The 23,153-nt window shown below is 35.7% G+C and overlaps 1 protein-coding gene across 3 annotated transcripts in view; it reads right to left on the reverse strand.

Moving 5' to 3' along the window:
- The window catches only part of LOC129137265 (MAM and LDL-receptor class A domain-containing protein 1-like), a 45,703-nt gene extending 25,494 nt beyond the window's left edge, over window positions 1–20,209 (reverse strand). The window contains exons 1-5 of one of the 3 annotated variants that reach the window (XM_054668080.2): window positions 20,063–20,209; window positions 16,333–16,499; window positions 10,751–10,843; window positions 7,919–8,126; window positions 1,846–1,992 (exon numbers count right to left, since the gene is read on the reverse strand). In XM_054668080.2, the coding sequence (XP_054524055.1) occupies window positions 1,846–1,912 (67 nt within the window). In that variant the 5' untranslated portion in view covers window positions 1,913–1,992; window positions 7,919–8,126; window positions 10,751–10,843; window positions 16,333–16,499; window positions 20,063–20,209. Of the gene's footprint in view, window positions 1–1,845; window positions 1,993–4,848; window positions 4,961–7,918; window positions 8,127–10,750; window positions 10,844–16,332; window positions 16,500–20,062 lie in introns of those variants that run through there. The other 2 variants (XM_063796340.1, XM_063796341.1) reach the window with 2 other exon arrangements.
- Between the last annotated feature and the right edge of the window lie 2,944 nt (window positions 20,210–23,153).

Here is a 23,153-nt window from a genome sequence, read left to right on the forward strand (position 1 = left end):
CTTCATCATCTCTCACTGATATTTCTTCAGCACATCCATGTTTTTTTGACTCCAGCCTTTCACCCTCTCCATTCTCCTCATCTCAGACAGAACAGCCCTTTAGAGCAAATTTGATTGGTCACATGCTTTACATGACTACCTGGGTCACCATCATCCTGCAGACACATTTCCAATTCCTCAGCACTCTTTAGAGTCCCCTTCCTTCCTCTCCTGTTTCATCAGTTCTCTTCTCCCTGTCCAATCACACACGTCTTTCATCCCTAACTACTCCCATCTTTCTGCCCTCTTTGGGGATTCTTCCCTCCAATTAGGACATGATCCCTCCCACCTCTCTTTGGTTCCGTCTTCTCTCAGTAATTCCTTACTTCTGGCTTCCTGACTACTTTTCATTTCCCTTCAGTGCTCAGTTCAAGAGTCATCTCCTTCAACAAGGCATCTCGAATCCATCTGAATCACCTTCCATCCCTCTTAAAGCATCCTTCATAACCGATTGCAATTCCTTGCTTATCTACTTAAGCTACCAGACTGAGACCACCTCAAAGGCAGGGATCGTGGCATTCATCTTTGTGCATCCAGGTATCGTCTATGCTATGTATTTAATAATTGGCTTGAACAGAGAAAAAGAAGTAAAACATTATATGAGTTTAGAGAAAATGTGTTGTTAATACATAGTTCCAATGATTTATAGTCCCCTTTCTATTTTAAACTTTAAACTTAACTTTGTCTGCTACAAAATGTTAAAGAAATGAGTCATGGCACAAAAGCAAAAATTAAGAACTTACCACACTGTTAAACAATTAACTAGGTTTATGGCTGTAGCCAACAGATGGATGGTTGAATTTTCCCACCCCAACCCCTAGCACCCTTACCCACTACCACCAACCCCAATTTCCAATGGCTGTAATTAAAAATATGATCAACACTTATTTTTGGTATAATTCTTTGGAAGTCTGAAAGAAGAAACAAATAGGATAATGTTCAATGAGGTTGAAAGATGATCTACAGTACAAGTACAGTTGTGCTATTGTAAGGTTTGCCAGGTGTGGTGGCTCCCTCTTGTAATCCCAGCACTTTTGGGAGGCTGAGGTGAGAGGATTGCTTGAGGCCAGGAGTTTGAGATCAACCTGGGCAACATGGCGAGACACTCTTTACTTAAAACACATACATTTAAAAAGTAAAGTTAACACGATGCTAACGTATATGGGGGATGACATCCGATGATAAATGTGAACAAAACAAAAGAAAAAAGAGAACAATCCCTTTCTGTTTTATTGGAGTTTCACAGACACTTATTGGAATACCACAGGTAGTTATGGTTCCTCTATTTTAAGATGATATGTAAACACTGGAATGATGGTTAAAAACATACATGTGGAAGAATAAGACTGTTTATTATAAAGAAGCCCGAAGACTGATTAAATTGCATTCAAGTATTTGTAAATTTATTTCACAGATAGTGCTAAATCTCTGTTCTCAGTTCCCAGAAACAAGATTAGACTATTTTTCTTCCTGTTTTGAAAAAATTGGATTGCTCTAAAAAGAAGGCAAGCCTACTGTACTTGATTCTGGGCAACTTGAGAAAATGATCAGAAAACTTTTCCACCTCTTTATGCCTTTAACCCAACTTATAAAAATTGCAACAACAAACATGTTGGTGATTAAAACAATGCTCCTTTCAGGGAACTCAATTACCCGCCAATTATTAACTTGGTCAGGAGGTTTTAAAGCAAGACAAACCAGAGTTCCATGTATACAGTCTACAGAATAGAAATGAAAATACACAGTATCATCATTCCACAACATGCAAGAAAGAAAACTATTTTTTTAAAGAGGAAAATGTCCTACCATGATTTATGTTTGCTGTGTGATCAGCTGCAGGAAAGTGGTGCTCTCCATTATTCAATCCTTTCATCAGCTTCCAGTGGGAATCTTCTGTGAGAAATGGCTCCCAACCGCAGAAACCCGACTCAAAGTCACAGGCGAGATGCTTTGCTGTTACACGTAGAAGAGAAAACAGGTGAGGAGAAATGAAGAGCATGCAGGCAAACACTGCTCTACGCTAGCTAATCATCTTAGGAGGCCTGCAAAATTATTCTGCTTGGTAGTGAATATTCTCTAATGATCGGAATAGCTTTCCTTTATCTAGTCACACACAATATCTCAGGTGCTGTGTGAGGCATGACCCTTCCACATGCTTCCATCTGTAAGTCTGGTACATGTCATTCTGGTTGGCCATCTCCATTTTATTTAATGATGCAAGGTGGAACTCCAAAGCTTTTCAGGGAGTAACTAATTTGCTTGCCCAGTATAAACCTGCTGAGATGGTAGTTTAAATGAAAAAAATCCACTGGGAAGGGGGAAGTTTAAATTAATTCTGGACACACAAATAACTTGAGGTCAGCATCTCAGTATGCATTTTATTATTCTATCCTAACACTTTCTCAAAAAAAAAATACCTAGCCATTTTGGAATTGCAGGTAAGTTAGATATTTGGAACTGAGCTGGTGTTATCTTTTGTCTTTTTATTTTATTTTTTTTTTAAGGCAGAGTCTCGCTCTGAGGCCCAGGCTGGAGTGCAGTGGTGCAATCTTGGCTCACTGCAAGCTCCACCTCCCGGGTTCACGCCATTCTCCTGCCTCAGCCTCCCGAGTAGCTGGGACTACAGGCGCCCACCACAACGCCCGGCTAATTTTTTATATTTTTAATAGAGATGGTGTTTCACTGTGTTAGCAAGAATGGTCTCGATCTCCTGACCTCGTGATCCACCCGCCTCAGCCTCCCAAAATGGTGGGATTACAGGCGTGAGCCACCACACCCAGCCCAACATTTTTTTTTACATGAAAGACATCTGGAGACAATATCACAGTAAAAATTAATGCATCATACAAGATCCTTGGTTTAAATTTCTTTCATTTGACTATTATACCAACGTCTCCTGTGAAGGTACACAATTCATATTAGCATTTAAAATTGTTTTTAAAGTCCTATAATTTAAAAAACCCCTATTTCATGGAATTTCCTGAACTATTTTGATTTGAAGATATATCTATCATGCCAACTTTTTTGGAACACAGTGAAGTAGATTCTATATATATATATATTTTTTCCTATATGAGTTATTGAAATTTTATATATAAATACAAATGTGTATTTTATTGTGGTAAAATATTCATGACATAAATGTAACATTTTAACAATTTTTAATGTAAGCTTCTATGGTATTAGGTACATTCCCATTGTTGTACAACCATTACCACCATCCATCTCCAGAACTTTTTCATTCCCAAACTGAATCTCCACCCCCATTAAGCAATACTTTCCATATCCCCTCCCCTCAAACCCTGGCAACCACCATTTTACTATCTGTCCCTATGAGTTTGCCTACTGTAGGTACTTCATATAACTGGGACCAAACAATACGTGTCCTTTTGTCTCTGGCTTATTTCAAGGTTCATCCATGTTGTAGCATGTGTCTGAAAATTAGATCTATTTCATGTATAAACTGTTCAGGGATCCAATGTGTATCTTTGGACATGTTTGGCATGTTGTATTTTAATTATTTTGATAGAGATTTTTAAAAAACATATTGCATATATATGTATTAATTTTTTAAGCTTTATTGATGTATAAGTGACAAACAAAATTGTAACTAAGGTATGCAATGTAATGTTTTGATATACATATACATAGAGAAAAGATTACCACAGTAAAGCTAATTAGCATCATTTCATCATATAGTTACCTTTTGTGTGTGTGATCAGAACATTTCAGATCTACTCTCAGCAAATTTCAAGTATACAATACAGTGTTATTAACTATAGTCACCAGGCTGTACACTAGACTCCCAGAACTTATTTATCTTGTAAGTGAAAATTTGTATCTTTTGACCAACACCTCCCCATTTCGGCCAGGCCTCAGCCCTGGACAACTGCCATTCTACTCTCTGTTTCTACAAATTCAACTTTTTTAGGTTCCATGTATAAGTGAGATCGTGCTGTATTTGTCTTTCTCTGTCTGGGTTATTTCATTTTGCATAATCCCCTCCAGGCTCATCATTGTAACAAATAGCAAGTTTTTTCTTCATTATTGCTGAATAATATTTCATTGTGAACACATATACATTTTATACACACACACACACACACACACACACACACACACACACAAACACACCCCACTTGTTTGATCCATTCTCAGAGACTTCAGTTGTTTTGGCTGGATATTTTGAATAATGCTGCAATGAACATGAGGGTGCAGATATATTTTAATCTTAACTGCCCTCATTTAATACAGGATTATGTTAATAAACATCAAAAATCTATTGTTTGGTTTTAGAGAAATTTTACTCAGAGTTCATCAGTTAAAGTAATATTTTAAGATCATGACAAAGCTTTCTCTTGCATATTTAACCACTACAGCATATGAGCAGACAAGAAAGAATTTCATTGTGCAGCTGGGAAAAATTCTGGATCATGAAAAGTAAAATATTTTATGAATCCTCCAGAAGTTAATCAGCTCTCTGTGAAATAAGAAAGAAAGCTATGTATGGGAAATGAATGGGGAATATTTCATTTAATGAGAATATATTAGATTCTAACAGGATTATATTATAAATATTGTGTTAATATACATTACAAATACACATTATAAATATTTTATTAATATTGATGCTCTTAAGGACTAGCAAAGTAAAGAGAGTTTTTCTTCTACCCTGAGAGAACTCTGAGTTGTTTGCCTTTAGTTTTTATCAATTTTTTTAGATGCCATCAGTTTCTTCCCCTAGCTGTCTTCCTTCCTGAAGCCTCTTTGGTACAGTGGTTCTCAAAGTTTCACATACAGACAAATCACCTGGGACCTTGTTCCATGTAGCTTTTGGTTCTGTAAGGCTGGGCCAGGGCCTGAGGTTCTGCATTTCCACTAAGTTCCCAGGTAATGCTGATGCTCTGGTCCATGGAGTCTGCTGTTGCAGCAAAACACACAGGCCATTTTTATTAACTGATTTTGAAAAGCCACCGGTTTGTAGGCTATGTTATGCCATATATTAAAATAATACTTAAAAGTAAGAGCAACTTGATAATGAGAGAAGACTTGAGTGAGTCTGCCTTTGGGGAAAAGCACACTGGCTGTGGAAAACCAACTGACAATCCTCACGAGTTCATATTTACTCATTCTCCAGAATTTGGTAAGTATTCCTGGTGTTATTCAAACTGCCTGCACAAGCTATACCCTCCTAGAGATTCATTCTAAAGTGCAATAAAAAAAAATATATAAAGATATTTTTCTTGTGCTTCATGAACATGGAAGAATCGTTTATGAAAAAAACTTCATATTACAAATTCAAATTTGTAAAACACAAATGTTTTCGTATGTGTAAAATGTTTCAATATGGTTTTAAATTTCAAAGGAAAGCCTCTTTTATTTTGTAAGAATATACATATGCCCGTGTCTATATGCAAAAGTATATTAAATACTTTAGTGCAGCAAATAGTGTAAATTTATATCAATTCTAAAAATCCAAATCTATATAATTTCACAGCATAAATAATTGTATATATATTTACATGAAACACTCATTTTGGTATCAAATTACATGAATACACATATATACTGTATGCAATATGGCTATATTTTTATGACATATTCCCTATATCAAGTCAATCTCAATCATGCAAACATGACAGGTTTTCTTTGGACAAATGAGGTTACACTATTTAACAACTTAAAAGACTAATAAGTAACACTGTTTTTGTTGAGAAACACAATTACCCATTCCTGCATTCACCCAAAGAAAATAGCAGAATATGGCATCAAGAGCTACTGAACTGGAAAAATGTCATATACATAATCAATGAAACTTCAATAAATGAGAAAATATGTCGAAAATCAAATGCTAAACAATTTTTTAAAGGTGAACATAAAGTATGATTTACTACAGGGAAAATAATGGAGGAGAAAAAGCTAAGCTTCCAAATATACAAGTGCCCAGGTGCAGTGGCTCATGCCTGTAATCCCAGCACTTTGGGAGGCTGAGGCCGGTGGATCACCTGAGATCAGGAGTTTAAGACCAGCCTGGCCAACATGATGAAACCTGTCACTACTAAAAATACAAAAATTATCTGGGTGTGGTGGCACATGCTTGTAATCCCAGCTACTCTGGAGGCCGAGACAGGAGAATCACTTGAACCCGGGAAGTGGAGGTTGTAGTGAGCCGAGATCATGCCATTGCACTCCAGCCTGGGTGACAGAGCAAGACTCTGTCTCAAAAAAAAAAAAATTATATACGTGGAAAGAAAGGAAATATATTTTCCTTCAGTTATTGACATTAAGAATTATAGAAACTGTTAGAAAGAAATATTTCCCCAACAGAAATGAAGCAAATTGTCTGTAAAAAATTTAAATAAAACATAGAAAGAAACTTCACATACATTGGAGTAAATAAATTGCTCTTACATCGCTTGTTTTGAACAAAAGAAGAGAGCAGCCCAAAAGCTCCGTTGAGCTCACACTGGTTAGCCGATTACTTGGTTTAAAGCTAGGAGTCTGAAGTATTAACTGGATTGCTGTTGATGAACATGGCAGAAGGGGATTTTAGCCTTACTTTCTCATCTCCTCTCTCCTGTATCCCTCCGCATTGCTCTTAACAAAATCCAAGCTTCCCAAGAGAAACCAATTATACAGAGCTTTTCACTCAAAAGGTGGCATTTATCTTATTACAATATTTTCACCTCTGCTCAAAAAAACATCTCACTAAAATAAGACACTTCAGTAAAATAAATGTCAAATTTTTAATATCTTTTAAAAACCACCTGTTTGTGATACAGAAATTGGATTCATATCCTTGGAATTCATGTTTTCTAAAGAGACACAGGGATCTCAGTTGCTAAGTTACCTCATATGAGAATCATCCTGTGGATTGTAAATTAAATTATATTTTTGTTGAACTATGACTATGCTTGAATAGCAATGGGATCTCTTGTCATCACTTCTATCAAAGACTCTTCAGAAAAGGCCTGAAAGAAAGGTGTTGGGGCACTTTGGCCCTCCCAAACGCCAGTCATGGCTGAAGTGATTTCTTTTTTTTTTTTTTTTTTTTTCAGACGGAGTCTCACACTGTCGCCTGGGCTGGAGTGCAATGGCGTGATCTCAGCTCACGGCAACCTCCACCTCCCATGTTCAGGCAGTTCTCCTACCTCAGCCTCCCAAGTAGCTGTGATTACAGCTGCCCACCACCACGCCTGGCTAATTTTTTGTATTTTTAGTAGAGACGGGGGTTTCACTATGTTGGCCAGGCTGGTCTTGAACTCCTGACCTCGTGATCTGCCTGCCTCGGCCTCCCAGAGTGCTGCAATTACAGGTGTGAGCCATTGCACCCGGTTGGCTGAAGTGTTTTCTAGGCAAGTAAGAGGAGAGCGGCCCTTCCTCCAGGGCAGCCATGATGGCTGAAGTGATTTCTACAATCATGGTAGCTGCCCTGGAGGAAGGGCCACCCTCTTCCTACTCATCCTTCCCAGCTACAGCTTCCAAGATGATTGACTAGAGAGGAAAAAAGCATACACAATAAAAGTTAGCAACCCATACTATATGCCTCCAAGGCAAAGGTACAAAAAGTTTCCTTCTACCACCCATCTTCTCTTTAATCAAAGTACACACATTCGCACACCCAGCCAACAATAATCACAACTATTCATTTGTAGAATAAATTGAGAGATGTTGCAGACTTTGCAACAAGCACCAAAACATTAAGTTAAAATAGAGATCCCTGAAGGCATAGTACTAATAGTTTCAGAGCAATAATGCATATTTATCACATTTCACACATATGACTTACCTTTGCCTTGATAGAAACAAAGACTGTTTTAAATCCAACTAACAGTCTTGAATTAGAGCATGTTAACTAGTAAGCCATTCACTCACTTACAGCAAGTTGCTGGGTCTTCATCACTCTCATCGGAGCAGTCCTGCCGAGAGTCACAGACAGATTCTTTGGCGATGCACTGGCCACTAGTGCAAGGGAATTCATCTTCAGAGCAAAGCTTTCTGGATTGGGTCTGTCCACAGGCATAGACCCAGAGGTGATCAAGGGCAATAAAACTTCTCTGGCTCTAAAGAGTCCCTTCAAAAATAATCTTTAGGAAGAAAAAGATTAATTTATGAGTTTGCAATCTCCTTAATAAGACAAAAAACTAAAGAAGGTTGATAAAGACAAAGTAGTTATTGAGAAAAAGTGTTTAAAGCAACCAAGGCAATATATAACAAAGTTCCTGTTTGATAAGCTCAACCCATGCTCATACGACTAATGTAACAAACCTGCACATTGTGCACATGTGCCCTAAAACTTAAAGTATTAAAAAAAAAAAAAAACTGATGGAAACATTTGCTCCACTAAAGGCTCAGAGAAACCTCCCAGGATCAGGCAAAACACAAGCATCCCACTTAACTATCAAAAATGTACCTGACTGCAAACTTGTTACTTGGTCATCATCTTTACAGCTCTCTTTCTTTCATTTTCAAGGAAAATAAGAAGTATTGTCATTACTTATAGAACAAGAGCTGTAACTGCATCTGACTTATTTTTTAACTAGTGAAATTAGTATTTGAATACATGAAGAAAAATATCAGGCAAACGGAAACAGACACAATATAGGAATAAAAAAATGTAAGGGAATAAACATAAAACTCTATTCAACTTACATAAAAGAGTAACTTCTTTAATGAGAAAAGAAGTGTCAATTAAAGTAAATAAATTTTGTTGTCACCAATTGAATTGCTAGCTTTTCTGGAGATAAGCAATATTAGCAAATGAAACAACTGCAAATTGCTGGTCAAGTGTAAGATAATGTCAAAGTATTAGCATTCCTTGAGTTTCTACCAAGAGCAATTATTACTTAACACCAAAATTGCAGAAGTATAAATAGCTGACTGTATCACAGATAACTAATTATTTGCTGTCCAGAACATTAGCCATGAGCTACAGAGGACTATTTCAATTCAAATTAATGAAAATAAAATAAAATTTAGTTCCCTCAGTCATGATAGCCAAATTTCAATTGTTCAATAGCCTCATGTGATGAGTGGCTACCATACTGGACATCAGATATAAAGCATTTCCATTAGGCAGAAAGTTCTATTAAACAGCACTAAATGTAGTTAAAATTCCAGCCAGATACTAAGAATTAAAATTGACTTCCTTCAGTTTCATCCAGCTTAAAGTTTCTGAATAGATTTTCTTTTCAAAACATGAGGGATAGGTCAGGTGCAGTGACTCACACCTGTAATCCCAGCACTTTGTGAGGCCAAGGAGGTGGATCACTTGAGGTAAGGAATTCGAGACCAGCCTGGCCAATATGATAAAACCCATCTCTACTAAAAATACAAAAAATTAGCTGGGCATGGTGGCACATGCCTGTAGTCCCAGCTGCTTGGGAGGCTAACGCAAGAGAATTGCTTGAGACCAGGAGGTGGAAGCTGCAGTGAGACAAAATCCCATCACTGCACTCCAGCCTGGGTGACAGAGCAAGACTCCATTTCAAACAAACAAAATACGAGGGATATATATTTGTTTATTCATTAATAATTACTTAAGGTCAGATTTTCAGTTTGCAAATATGTCTAATAATTTGGTTTAGAAAATAATATTAAATTTAAATCATATCCAACAATAAGAAAACTTTGTATGCTGCTACATACTTTTCCCATAATGAATATCATACATGTAAAAATTATTAATGTATAGCTGTATATTTTCATAGCAGCAAGAGATCAGAAATGCAGAAATGATATCAATTTGAGGTTCAAAAATTGATGGTTTTAAACTTAGATCTCAAAGGCCTATAATTATTGAACAGCTAATTACATTACATATCCACTTGAGAACCTGGAATAACTCTCAAATTCATTTTCTTTACATTTTACTTTGTTTTATCTTTGAGTTAAAACAAAATTTAATCTGCAGTTTATAAAAAAAGAAACTTGTTTAGTACCTGAGAAGTTATAAAAACAGATATCAGCCTATGAAAATTAAATAGTGTCAAAATGTTAACTCAATAGGCTGTGATAGGATGTATAAATGGAATATCACTATAAAGAAATGAAATTGGCTTCATAACCCACACATATAATCAGTATCATCATTTTATACTCACACTCCAGCATAAATAAACTTACGCATTCCGTATATCATGTTGGTGCAAAAATAATTGAGGTTTTGGCCATTAAAAGCAATGGCAAAAGCCACAATGGCAAAAGCTGCAATTACATTTGCACCAACCTAATACAACACAAAATATCAATTTAATTTTTTAAGAGACAGCATTCCTATTGAGCCTATGTATGTTTCATATGTTTCTTGGTGTACATAGAGCTTTCCATGTGTTAGAAATATATGAATTATTGCATTCAAAACATTTGCCTATACTCTACTAAGTTTCAATACCAGTTTATTATTTACCTACTTCATAATGCAATTTGTTTCCCTGGGGCAAAGCATGGTGCTGGGGAGCAAGAAAGGAAGGATGTGGAGAATGAGGAAGCTGTGAACAAGAGTGGATACACTCTATTTCCCCCGCCATGGGAAATTTGGTCTCAGAAGGAAAAGGTACAATTTAAAAAGTAAGCAATCACTGTCCCCAAATATACAAGCACGCATCCCTAACTTAAATGCTAATGTAACTTTAGCAGTGCATGATCAATTTATTGCTGCAAAGCTAAAACTTAAACCATGATAAAAAAATACTTTTTTTTTCTTTCATACCTTAAATGTCTTCAGATCTTCTGGTATTAACACATCTGCTTTCACCCATTGGCTGTGAGTTGATATGTTGTATGTCCAAAATATTTCTTCTTCCTTTGATTTGAAGAGAAAGACATCACTCATTACCCATATTCTAATCTTCACATTTACATACATGCTCTTTTAATTACATTGTAGTAGGTATTACCTTACCTGTGTGATATAAAGTACTAGGAAATCTAAAGTCTTGGTAGTCAAATTGAAAAAGCTGAATATCATTAAAAAATAAGAAAATGAAGCATGTTTATGTAGTATAGCTGCTTTTTGTAGATAAACAGTATTAGGATGGAACAAAAATTTGGATGAAATCTTTTAAAAAAACAGTACCGTGTTTCAAAAATAAAATTCTAAATAACAGTTAATAAGATCAGCAATTTAAATGTTGATCTCAATAACATTATTACATTTTGTAATATTGCCATGATACTAGAAAAGAAAAAGATTACAGACAAACAATATAAAGGTTAAAAATGTTGTCAGATGCATTTTCTGCACAATTTCAATTTATACTAAATATTTTTTCCTGTGGAAACATTTGGTCCAAGTTCCAAACAATACAGTTACATTCTGAAAATTATATTCTAAATTTGGTCATTCTATCAAAGGCCTATTTACATCTTTTAGAGAAATCTATGTTATGTACCTGTACAATGATCATTTTTCAGATTGCAAAATCTATGTAAAATTGTTACTACATGCTATGAGTGTAGTAACAAGCCTTTACTGCATTCAAAACATGTATTGAATGTAAGAAGCTCAATAAAAGTCTATGGTGAAACTCCATCTCTACTAAAAATACAAAAATTAGTCAGGCGTGGTGGTGGGTGCCTGTAATCCCAGCTACTCAGGAGGCTGAGGCAGGAGAATAACTTGAACCTGGGAGGCGCAGGTTGCAGTGAGCCAAGATGCCACCACTACATTCCAACCTGGGCGACAGAGCATGATTCCATCTCAAAAAAACTAAATAAAATAAAAAAGTCTATAAGGTACTCAAAATTTTGTCTACGGCATGTATGGCATTGGTTTTTATGATTTATGTTGATGCTTTTATGCTCTGAAATCTTATTTTTATTTACATTTTATTAGACATTCAAATTCACATTTCTTCCCAAAAATAGACCAAATTGTTCATAATGTTTACATATAGAATGCATGAATTTTTAGGTAACAATATGGTAAAAATGTGAAGATTGACATAATTATGTCTCAGGTTGAGCTCTGAGCCTGGCTCTGTCCCACTTTCTAGCATGAGATAGAAAACGGCCCTGAAAGGCAACATCTTGTTTTAATACAAATGATAAGTGATATCAATATTTGTGTCCTCACTCAGCCTCACATATTTTATGCATGCCCAAGATTTTCTAAAAATGAATCTACTTTCAACTTAGTCCTGCACCCTCAGATGCCTACTCCAAATTTCCAAGACCTAAATATTTCAGAAGATAGTCTAAATCCATTACAATTTGCTTCATTACTTATTCATATCAACTGTGAAGATTTCCACAAGACAATGAAGCACATGGGGTGGACATATTTTCGGCTGATAGCTTTCATGGTGGATCAGGATGAACTGGAGTTATAAAAAGTTGAGACAAGCAACTAATTTTTCTTCTGCTTATTTCTTACACAACTTCACTTATTTAGCATCAAAACACTTACACCCTACACAGGTGCTTTTAGTGACACCTCTTGGCAAATTGCATTCACCACTTTCCCCCGTTTTCATTTTATGAAAATAATTTAGAGCTATTGTGCTCTTTTTTCACAGTGACTAATTGATTCCCCTCTGCTCCCCCTGAAGATGGGTGCACTTTCATTTTTGAAAAGTGAGCAGTGTTCTTTCCAAACTTAAATAGCTTTTCATAAGCCAACTTCATAGTACACAGTGAATGAGATCTATATTTTTCTATACATTTTCCAGTCTGATGGCACTAGCAATGTTTTGTAAAAAGAATTTATTCTTAGTGAAATCAGGTTTCATTTTATTTCTGTTCTTACTCTTCCACTTTCTAGTTACTTTTCACAGGTGTTAATGTAAAAAAGAAATCTCCAACTCAGCAAAGCTTTTCAAGTGATGTTCTACTTTTATCTTAAAATCAGTAAATAATTTTTTAAAAAATATATCTTTGCTCCGCCGGTCCAGGATCAATAATGCCGATTTACCTTTCAAGAAAAATATTTAACATATTTATTAACACTCTATCTCTTAGAGATGCCAGTCTATGCTTTTCTCTTCCAGTGAAGAAATCAAGGGTACCAAAGTCAATGTTGTTGAGTTTCACTACTTTTGATCGCATCTAGGAATAAGACCATGTAATTTGGTAAAGAATTACAAGTAAATTTGGTTGCAAAGAAAAATTACATGTAAATTTCTTGGTAAATAATTACATGGAAACCCTACACAGAACAAAAGTGGTCTGTTGCTATGAGTATTATTTTATAGATCATGGATGCAGATCTAACCCAAGAATGGTTAGATGGTACAAACTAGAATTGCTACACACTTGAGCTGATTCTAAAGAGTGAACTCTTTATTTAACAACTTGCCTTCACCTGAGTTTTTCACTTCTCAAGTTCTAATGTCCTCTGGAAATAAAGAAAAAACCTTCAGCATTCTTGCTAGATATTTCTTGGCTTACCTCCTCACATTTATAGAGTAATAGATGTTCGCAACATACAACAGCATTCTGTTCATGGAAAGATGTAAATCATCATTTTCATCAAGAGCTACTTTTTTAAATGATAGGTTTGTTTGGAGCCATTTTAAGTGTGTGATAAAACATTGTCTTGGGACTTAAATGTACTTTGATGCAGATTTTGCATCAGTGAGTAACATATGTATAGAGGATAGCAAATAGTGTCAGAAAAGACAGGACACCTCACAGGATACTAACAAATCAAATATCAGTCAACAATCTCTAAGATGTACATTCATTTGGTTCTGGTTAATACACTAGATCATTTCCCTATGATTAACTTCTTTTCTTATAATATGAGAGACAGAATCTTGATAACTGTATTACTGATTAATAGAGTTAATGATGTGTGGTATCTAACGTCATTTTTATATGATGTAACACTTGAAGCCAATTTGTTTTCACTCTTTTCTTGTATGGTTCTAAAGCCACCAGAAGAATGGCATGGCTCATTTTCAGTAATTCCAATCTATATACATTCATAATTACATACATACTAAATACACACATTCATAATTACATAATACATATACATATTCATAATTACATAGACAGTACATACTCACATTCATAATTAAATACAGAATTCCATTCTACATGCATTGAAACTTTTAAAACACATCACTCATTTTCAGAGCAGATTAAAATAATCCTCAGGATTAGACCATATTATACTACAAATTTCCACTTAAATTTAGGCTAAAAATTCATTCAATTTTAATGAAATAATTAATTATCTGTCATCTGAAAAGCATTACCATAGGCCCACATATATAATTTAACCATTTTAACTATAATTTAAACTCATCGAAATTATTCTAGAATTTCTCTACTATGCCTTTATTGAAGAAGGAGTTGGAAATTATAGAATGCTGTAGATTGCATGGAGGCTTGCTGGGATTGGTTCAAGCAGCACAGGTGACAGCAACTGAAATATTGAGGCATGAATGGTGGAACATACATGAATACAGTTAAATTTTTTCTCTCTTCCTTTTTGGTAAAATTGATCCCACGTATATGGACAGTTGGTAATGCTGCAGGAAGGATAGGGAGATGTTGTCCCCTTTTCTTCCTCCCCCCACACCTTACCAAATGGAGTGAAATATATTAAATAGATTGCAGGGCAGTGACTACAAAGTACTATTGCAAAAAACACAAAAACATAACAAGTTCCAGAATGCCAGGAAAATTATATCTCATTCAATTAAAAAAGAATTTATATACATATGTATATTACTTTATATATCTATATGTGTGTATATGGATGTGTGGGGATATATATATATATATATAATCACATCCACATATCTACAGATATGTGATATATATATGACATCCATATTTATCTATCTATATATTTATATCTATATTGATGTGTAGAGATATATATCTATAGATATCTCACATACATATAGATGTAATTATGTGAATCATATAAATCTGGATACATAAAATAATAAATATATTATTTGTTATATATTATATTACATATAATTATACATTATAAATTATTTATTATGAATATATTTATTCATCTCCAGTTTCTGGCAGATAGTTCCCAAAAACCTGTTAATTTCCTAATCAGTAGGGATGTTAATAGAATCTTATTGGACTCATCACCAGAAAGATCAAGCTATGATTAGAAGCTTGGAACTTTCAGCCCCACCTCTTTGGGGAAGAAGAGAGGGGCTGGAGATTGAGCTAGTAAATGATCATACCTATGTGACAAATCCTCTATACAAATTCCTGAAGTACAGGTTTCAGAGAGCTTCTAGATTGCTGAACGCATTTTGGTTCCTAGAGGGTGCACACCCGGGAATGCATGGAAGAGAAGCACCACCCCTCTTCCCACATACTTTGCCCTATTCATCTCTTCCATATGGTTGTTCATCTACATTTTTAATAATAAATGGGTAATATGAGTAAAGTGTTTTCCTGAATTCTGTGAGCCATCCTAGCAAATTATCAAACCTAAGAAGGGGGTCATGGGAACTCCAATTTATAGCTGGTAGGTAAGAGGCACAATAGGAAGCTTGTGATTGACATCTGAAGTAGGGGTAGTCTTGTGGGCCTGAGACGTCAACCTGTGGAATCTGTACTATCTTCACGTAGCAGTGTCAGAATTGAGGCAAATCAAAGGACACTCAGTTGGTGTCCACTAGAGAACTGAATTGCTGTGTTGGAAAAAAAACATGCATCTGGTGTCAGAAGTGAGATATTGGGAGTGCTGAGTGCGTAAGAGTAGAAAAAGCAGGGTGTTTTCCTATACTATGGAATCAGCTGTCAGTTTGTTTTTATCTGTTATACTAATTGGAGTACTCACCCAGCTTTACACTTTAGAACTCATTGAGCATATTGGACAAGGAGAGAGAAGAAGAATGGACTCACTCTACCCAGTGTGCCATTGTTCAATATTTAATCAATAATTACCAGTCTTAAAAATTATGTCTACTGCTACCCAAACAAGTAAGTTTTAACCATTATATTTATAGTTCTAATGATATATAGATGTAATGTCCAAAACAGATCACATCAGAGCTTCAATACAGAGCTCACAATACAGAATCTCAGCTATCCAATTTTTATTAGATCTATAGTTTCTTTAATAAACTTCCATGAATTTTGAAGACTTTATGAAATAATATTGGGCAAGTTATCACATTAACTTTTGTACATGAGAGTGTCCCCTATCCTAGTTTCTTAATCATTCTTTTTAAAAGTATACCAAATAAAGTCAAGTTAAAGAATAAAAGCCTATACGCAACTGAGAAATCGAAACACAAGTTGCCAAGAGTTAGAAACTTCATTGATTCAATGAATTTGAAATAAATGCAACTTTCTTCTTACCTTATTATTATACAGTCTTACTCTCAGGACACTGCTTTCCATTGCATAATAGAATTGAAGATGACAGCTCTTGCCCAGGCAATGACACACAGAGCTATTTAGGTAAGCCCTGCTGTCTAAATGGTTAAGAGTGAAAGCATGCTTAGCGCCTACCCATACATAATAACCTGAAAGATAAAAGAAAAAAGAAGCAATTTAGGAAAACATTAGCTTCTTTCTGTCTGACTAAAACTATCTCATTTCTGAAGTTTTCAAAACCAGACTTAAAACACAAATATTTTACTTAAAAGGATAGAGTGTTTTCAAATGATTACATCAACTACAAATAACAGGTTTTCATTTTTATATATCATTTCCAATATGTAGAGAAATCTCCTAATTTCTATAATCAAAATTTGATAACACCCTTTTGTAAAAATTCAAGATTCCTGTAAAAGAAACCTACATATACAAATTGCTATACCACCAAATTATTGTCATTTTCTTTTAAATATCACAATTCAATCCTTTTTTAATCAAGAATTTCTCTTCATCCTTCCCAGAATTCTTGCCCCTCTGGATGATTTTTTGATTTACTTTCTGTAGAAAATCCTTTATAGTTTTAGGAAATACAACTTAAAATGTCTTCTTTCTTACCAAGCCACATAGAGGTATGAGATATCTACAGTCCTTTTAAACGTCACCTATGGATTTTGTTTTACATAAAGATATTGTATATAAATTTTTCCCCATCTGATATTTAAAACCAGTTGGAGCTGTTCTTGAACTTAATAACAATGACAACACAGATTTATAAAGAGATTTCTATAATTTTACAACTTCATTTTCAAAAATAAAGTCTGAAACGCTTCTTCATGCTACTGAAACTGCTGCACATCTCTGACATTTATTTAAAAAGAAGTCTCTAAGGAAACCCAAATACAACAAGAAAGACAAAAACAAGAACATGAGGCCAAGTTTTAGCCTCACATATTTACAGCTACAGCAAATACTAAGCATAATATGATCCTTAACTGGATAAACGTAATGTAAAATCTTACACTATTTACATTAATGTCTTTTGCACAGTAAATCATGTCTGACTTTCAACAAAAAATTACAAGGCACCTGCAAGGCAAAAAGCAGTTTGAAAAGAGTAATTCTAAAAAGTAAAGTCTATTAATCTTTTTAAAAATAGTCTGTACACTATTCACAATAGCAAAGACATGGAATCAACCCAAATGCCCATCAATGATAGACTGGATAAAGGAAATGTGGTACATATACACCATGGAATACTATGCATCCATAAAAAGGAATGAGATCATGTCCTTTGCAGGAGCATGGATGGGGCTGGAAGCCATTATCCTGAGCAAACTAATGCTGGAACAGAAAGCCAAGCACCACATGTTCTCACTTATAAGTGGGAGCTGAACAACTTGAACAAAGACACAGGGAAGGGGAACAACACACACTGAGGCCTGTTGAGGGGTGAGGGGAGGGAGATCATTGGGATAAATAGCTAATGCACGCTGGTCTTAATACCTAGGTAATGGGTTGACAGGTGCAGCCAACCACCACAGCACATGTTTACTTATGTAACAAACCTGCACATCCTGCACACGTAGCCTGGAACTTAAATAAAATAAATAACCATAATAATAATATTACTGCTACCCCCAAAAAATAAAAAAATAAAAAATAATAATCTGCACAGTAAAATATAGAAATATAATGTAAAGACAGCAAAAACGAATTACATTTATAAATTGTACAAAAAAGAAATTAAATTTCATGAAATTCTAATACATTCTATTAAAAACATATTAAGATACACTAGGAAATAAATAAGAAAATATTAGCAAGTATACACTTAAAACAAAAATAAATTAAGACTTTAAATTAAATGCCCAATAGGCAGAATATAACCTAGACTGGCCATAGTGTCAAAGAGAAAATTCATGTACCAGAAGCCCTGAAATGTAACTCAAAATAGAGTAAATTATATAGAAAATAAAAAGGAGGAGTCAGGTTATGGAGTGTGAACATTAGTTGGGTTTAATAGAAACTCAAGATGAAAAGATTAGAGGGAGTAAGAGAGAATTACTTGAATAGAATAACATAATTTCTGCAAGTGATGATATATGTGCATTCTGAGCATTAAAAATTAAACATATACTCATTCCTGCACTCATCATACTGAAATTTTCAAATAACAAAGATAAAGAAACATTTTTAAAATCTGCATTAAACTAAAAACCATTACATGCACTCAGACTTCTCCGTCACTACAGCACATATCAGGAGCTAAAGAGGGAAAATCACCCTGTACTTAGAAATTAAAAAAAAAATTCTAAAATTGTATGACCAGATAAATTTTTATTTCGAAGTGAGAACAATTTTAAAACATTTTAAGTTTACAGGTACTATGGGAGCTCATCGTCACCACAGATCTTTTCTAAATAAAAGAAAAATTGATTAAAGAGTCAACCTTTGCAAGGGGATAAGGGAACCAAGAAGGAAAGCATAAAATCTAAAAAACAATGGTGAGTAAGAAAAATAATGAAATATATAAACTTACTAATTACAAGTATCATAACAAGATATTGACTTTAAAACTCTTTAAAATGTTAAACTGTAACTCAGGACCAAAAAATAATTAAATGATAGTTTGGTCTTTCTCATGTTCAAGAAGGCAAAAATACTAGAGCACTTTCGGTTTTGTTAAAGAAATTTCATATAAAGAATATACCCTAAAAATTAAGAATAGTCATAACAATAAGATATACAAATTAAAGCTTCCAGATCAGTGAAAAAAATAAAAATAAAAATGTAACAATACTCACCCCTCCAAGAAAAGGAAGAAAGAAAAAAAAGCAAAAAGAATAAAAGTAAACAGAAAATACAAATTAATATGTTAGCAAGAGGAAGAAACTCATTGACAACAGAGCAGTGTTGAAAGAAAGAGAGAAAGAAAGAAAGAAGGAAGGAAGGAAGCATGGATGGAGGGAAGGAAGGAAGGAAGGAAAGAAAGAAAGAAAGAAAGAAAGAAAGAAAGAAAAAGAAAGAAAGAAAGAGAAAGAAAGAAAGAAAAAGAAAGAAAGAAAGAAAGAAAGAAAGAAAGAAAGAAAGAAAGAAAGAAAGAAGAAAGAGAGAAAGAAAGAGAGAAAGAAAGAGCTGGCTGACTTGGCTGGGCATGATGGCTCACACCTGTAATCTCAGCACTTCAGGAGGCTAAGGTGGGTGGATCACTTGAGGTCAGGAGTTTGATACCAGTCTGGCCAACATGGTGAATTCCTGTCTCTACTAAAAATTCAAAAATTAGCCAGGCATGGTAGCACGTGCCTGTAGTCCCAGCTACTTGGGAGGCTGAGACAGGAGAATCACTTGAACCCAGGAGACGGGGGTTGCAGTGAGCCAAGATCTCACCACTGCATTCCAGCCTGGGTGACAGAGTGAGACTCTGTCTCAAAAAAAAAAAAAAAGCCTTTTAATACTTTTTGTTCACACGATAATAAATCCTGAAGGAAATAATAAAACTTAAAAAATATTGTTAACCTAGTATAATTCTTGTTTTACACTGTTGGAAACATAATTGTTATTTTCACCTTCAGCTCCTATGGCAGAATGTATTTTCAATAAAATATACTCAGTATATTCACCAAGGCCTCCTATGTAATGTCTTATAACTAGTCACCATAAAGCAGAATTCTGAAAGTAATACATAAAAGATATTATTTTTTTTTTCTACCTTCATCATCACCTCCTTGATCCTGCTGAGGTGTGGATTCGAATGCAGGGATCTCTCTCGCTTTTGTGCGCATCCAGGAAATTTTGCCAGCAGATGCTTCTGACGTCCACTCACACATGTCAAATTCAAACCCACAGGCCTGACACACTAAACGGGAGAAAAAGATCTTGGTGGACTATTAGTCTGCTAGAGTGGCTGCTTAACCAAGTTATGTGTTGTAATCAACCAAAAGGCTTATATACACACATACACATCAGCACACACTAATTTATATCTGGAAGTTGGGATTCAATAAGGCTTAGAGTGTACCAGCAACTCCATTTTGCAAAAATTTCTCAGTTGATCCACATGTACAATATCCTCTCAAATATGACCCATTGCCATAAAAAAAGGAGATTCCTAGTTTTTGTTGTATGTGTCACCACTTCAGTCACAATATGTTTTAATTTTTTTAAGAGACAGGGTCTTGTTCTGCCACCCAGGCCAAATGCAGTGTTGCAATCATAGCCCACTGTAGCCTCAAACTCCTGGGCTCAAGCAATCTTCCAGCCTCAGCCTCCCAAGTAGCTAGGACCACAGGTGCATGCCACCATGCTCAGGTAATTGTTTTTTTTTTTTTTTTTTTGGTAGAGATGACATCTTGCTATATTGCCCAGGCTAATTTTGAGCTCTTGGCCTCAAGCAATCCTCTCATCCCGGCCTCCCAAAGTGCTGGGATTACAGGCATGAGCCACCATACCCAGTCAACAATTTTTAAAATGGCTTTATATTTTACCTTACCTACTTTATGGGATTAGATTAGTTAGTTTAAATTATTTACTATTCATAATCACACTGAAATTTTATAGAAGAAACATTGCATATCATTCCACAATGGCTTTAGTTTGTTTCACAAAATGACATCGCCTTAAATTGATGTATTTAGTATAAACCACCACAGCCTCCCAATAACACTCCAGCTAAAACTAGGACATTAATGGCAACAAAGGTTGGCGTGTGCACTTTCCTGTGAGTGGTCTCTGAGTCTCACATATTGCATATATACCAGAAAAGTGAATATCTCAATTTAACACTTACATCTCAACTCTTCATCTGTAGGATCAAATCTGCAGAGATCTGTATCTGGATGACATAGCTCCCGCTCAGCATTCAATGCTTCTTGACACAGTAAAATTCCATCTGTTAAATTTAAAGATTGGCAAGAAGTGAAATGCAGGTGCAACTGGAAAGACTAATGTATTTTGCTTTAATGTTAATATTCATTCTACAAAGCACTCTGTAACCAATTTCTCTTTATGGTATCATCACCCTTTATGTAACCCTATCTCTCTCTCTCTCTCTCTCTCTCTCTCTCTCTCTCACACACACACACACACACACACACACACCACTCAAATAGAGACAGAGAAAAACAGAACAAAACAACTATGGCAATGTTTCAGAATTTTAATCATATCTCCATAATGACAGGCAAGCCCCAAAGCCAATCCTTCATAGGAGTAAAAAAATTGCCCTAATGTTGGAACTCAGAGTCTACTATTTGAAGGACAGTTGTACATGTGTCCAATAAAAGATATGGTGCCCTTTAAACGTGGAAGGTGGATCTTCCCTGGAACTGCTTTCTCTGAAGCCTTCCCAAATTGTGCCTGTTGGCCGGCCATGGTGGCTCACACCTGTAATCCCAGGCATGGGCTGGCCTTTGGGAGGCCAAGGAGGGTGGATCACCTGAGGTCAAGAGTTCAAGATGAGCCTGGCCAACATGGTGAAGCCCCGTCTCTATTAAAAATACAAAAATTATCTGGGCGTGGTGGCATGCATCCATAATCCCAGCTACTAGGGAGGCTGAGGCAGGAGAATTGCTTGAACCCAGGAGGTGGAGGTTGCAGTGAGCAAAGGTCACGCCACTTCACTCCACCCTGGGTGACAGAGCGAGACTCCATCTCAAAAAAAAAAAAATTGTGCCTGTGTTTTTGTTTTCTTTTCCCCAAGCCCCCCAATATAAGACTTGAAGGTAGACTAGGAGTCCTTTCTGCCCATACCACTTGCAGACAATTCTCCCTCTGACCTTCCTAAATACCCAAGCTTTGACTCTCATGTCAAATGGCACCCCTCACTGTTCCAGCTTGTTACAATCACCTACAGACACTGTAGGTGAGCCCTGAGGATGCCCTGTCCCTCAACCCCTGAAGATTCTAGCTCTGAGCTCACTGTCATTCTCTGTCATGTAAATATTCACTTTTATTTGCTTCTCAGTTTCTTGATCTCTTCTTATTGATGACTTTGAAGGAGAACTTTGATGAAAAACAACCTTTGCCATCACTCTTCAAAAGAAGTATTACCATTACTAATGATGATAACGTTTCCTTGTCTTAATTTCAAGTGGTCCACTCACCAACCATCATCCCTATCTGTCCAGCTCACTTCTTTTCATATCTCTACTCTAACAATATTTCAGCTGCGCCAGCTTCTACAAGCCCAGGATCCTAAATTATTTTCAGTTATTTCCCTCACCTATCTTGTCTTCATTTCCTTCATTAGAGATGTCAGACAAGCAATCACTCCCTGGCCATGCTCATATTTCTCCATACTCTCATGGCAAAAACTCTAGAAAATAAATCCCTTCACTTACTCTAGCCTGTATCTGTGCAGCTGAATGAGTGAAGAAATCATGCAGATTTCACTTTGTCCACAATCATGCAGACTGAAATGACTTCGTATTCATGACTACTCACTCCATTGGCATCAGGGTGACCCTCATTCTTTCCTTTTCCGCATTCCTAGACAACTATTCAAAGCTTTCTATTCCCTCTTTTAACTTCCAGCTCTTCCTTCCCTATTGTCATTCTCAGCTCACCACCTTGCTTCACATTTCATTAGGAAAATGAGAGAAATCAGAAGAAAACTTTACAAGTCGCATCATCAATCTCACTGGCCAGCTGTCCACACGCTTTGCCCCCTGTAGGAGCGGGTCAACTCTCCATGCCCTTCTCTGGATGACGTCTTCCATTTAGACAGAAATTTCATCTCTGCTCGGCTATTTAAGGAATCATGCTGCCAATTTCCTCTCCTCTCATTTACAACGATGTGTTCT

Source organism: Pan troglodytes, chromosome 18 (genome assembly GCF_028858775.2).
Source record: "Pan troglodytes isolate AG18354 chromosome 18, NHGRI_mPanTro3-v2.0_pri, whole genome shotgun sequence".
In the NCBI taxonomy this organism is placed as follows: domain Eukaryota; kingdom Metazoa; phylum Chordata; class Mammalia; order Primates; family Hominidae; genus Pan; species Pan troglodytes.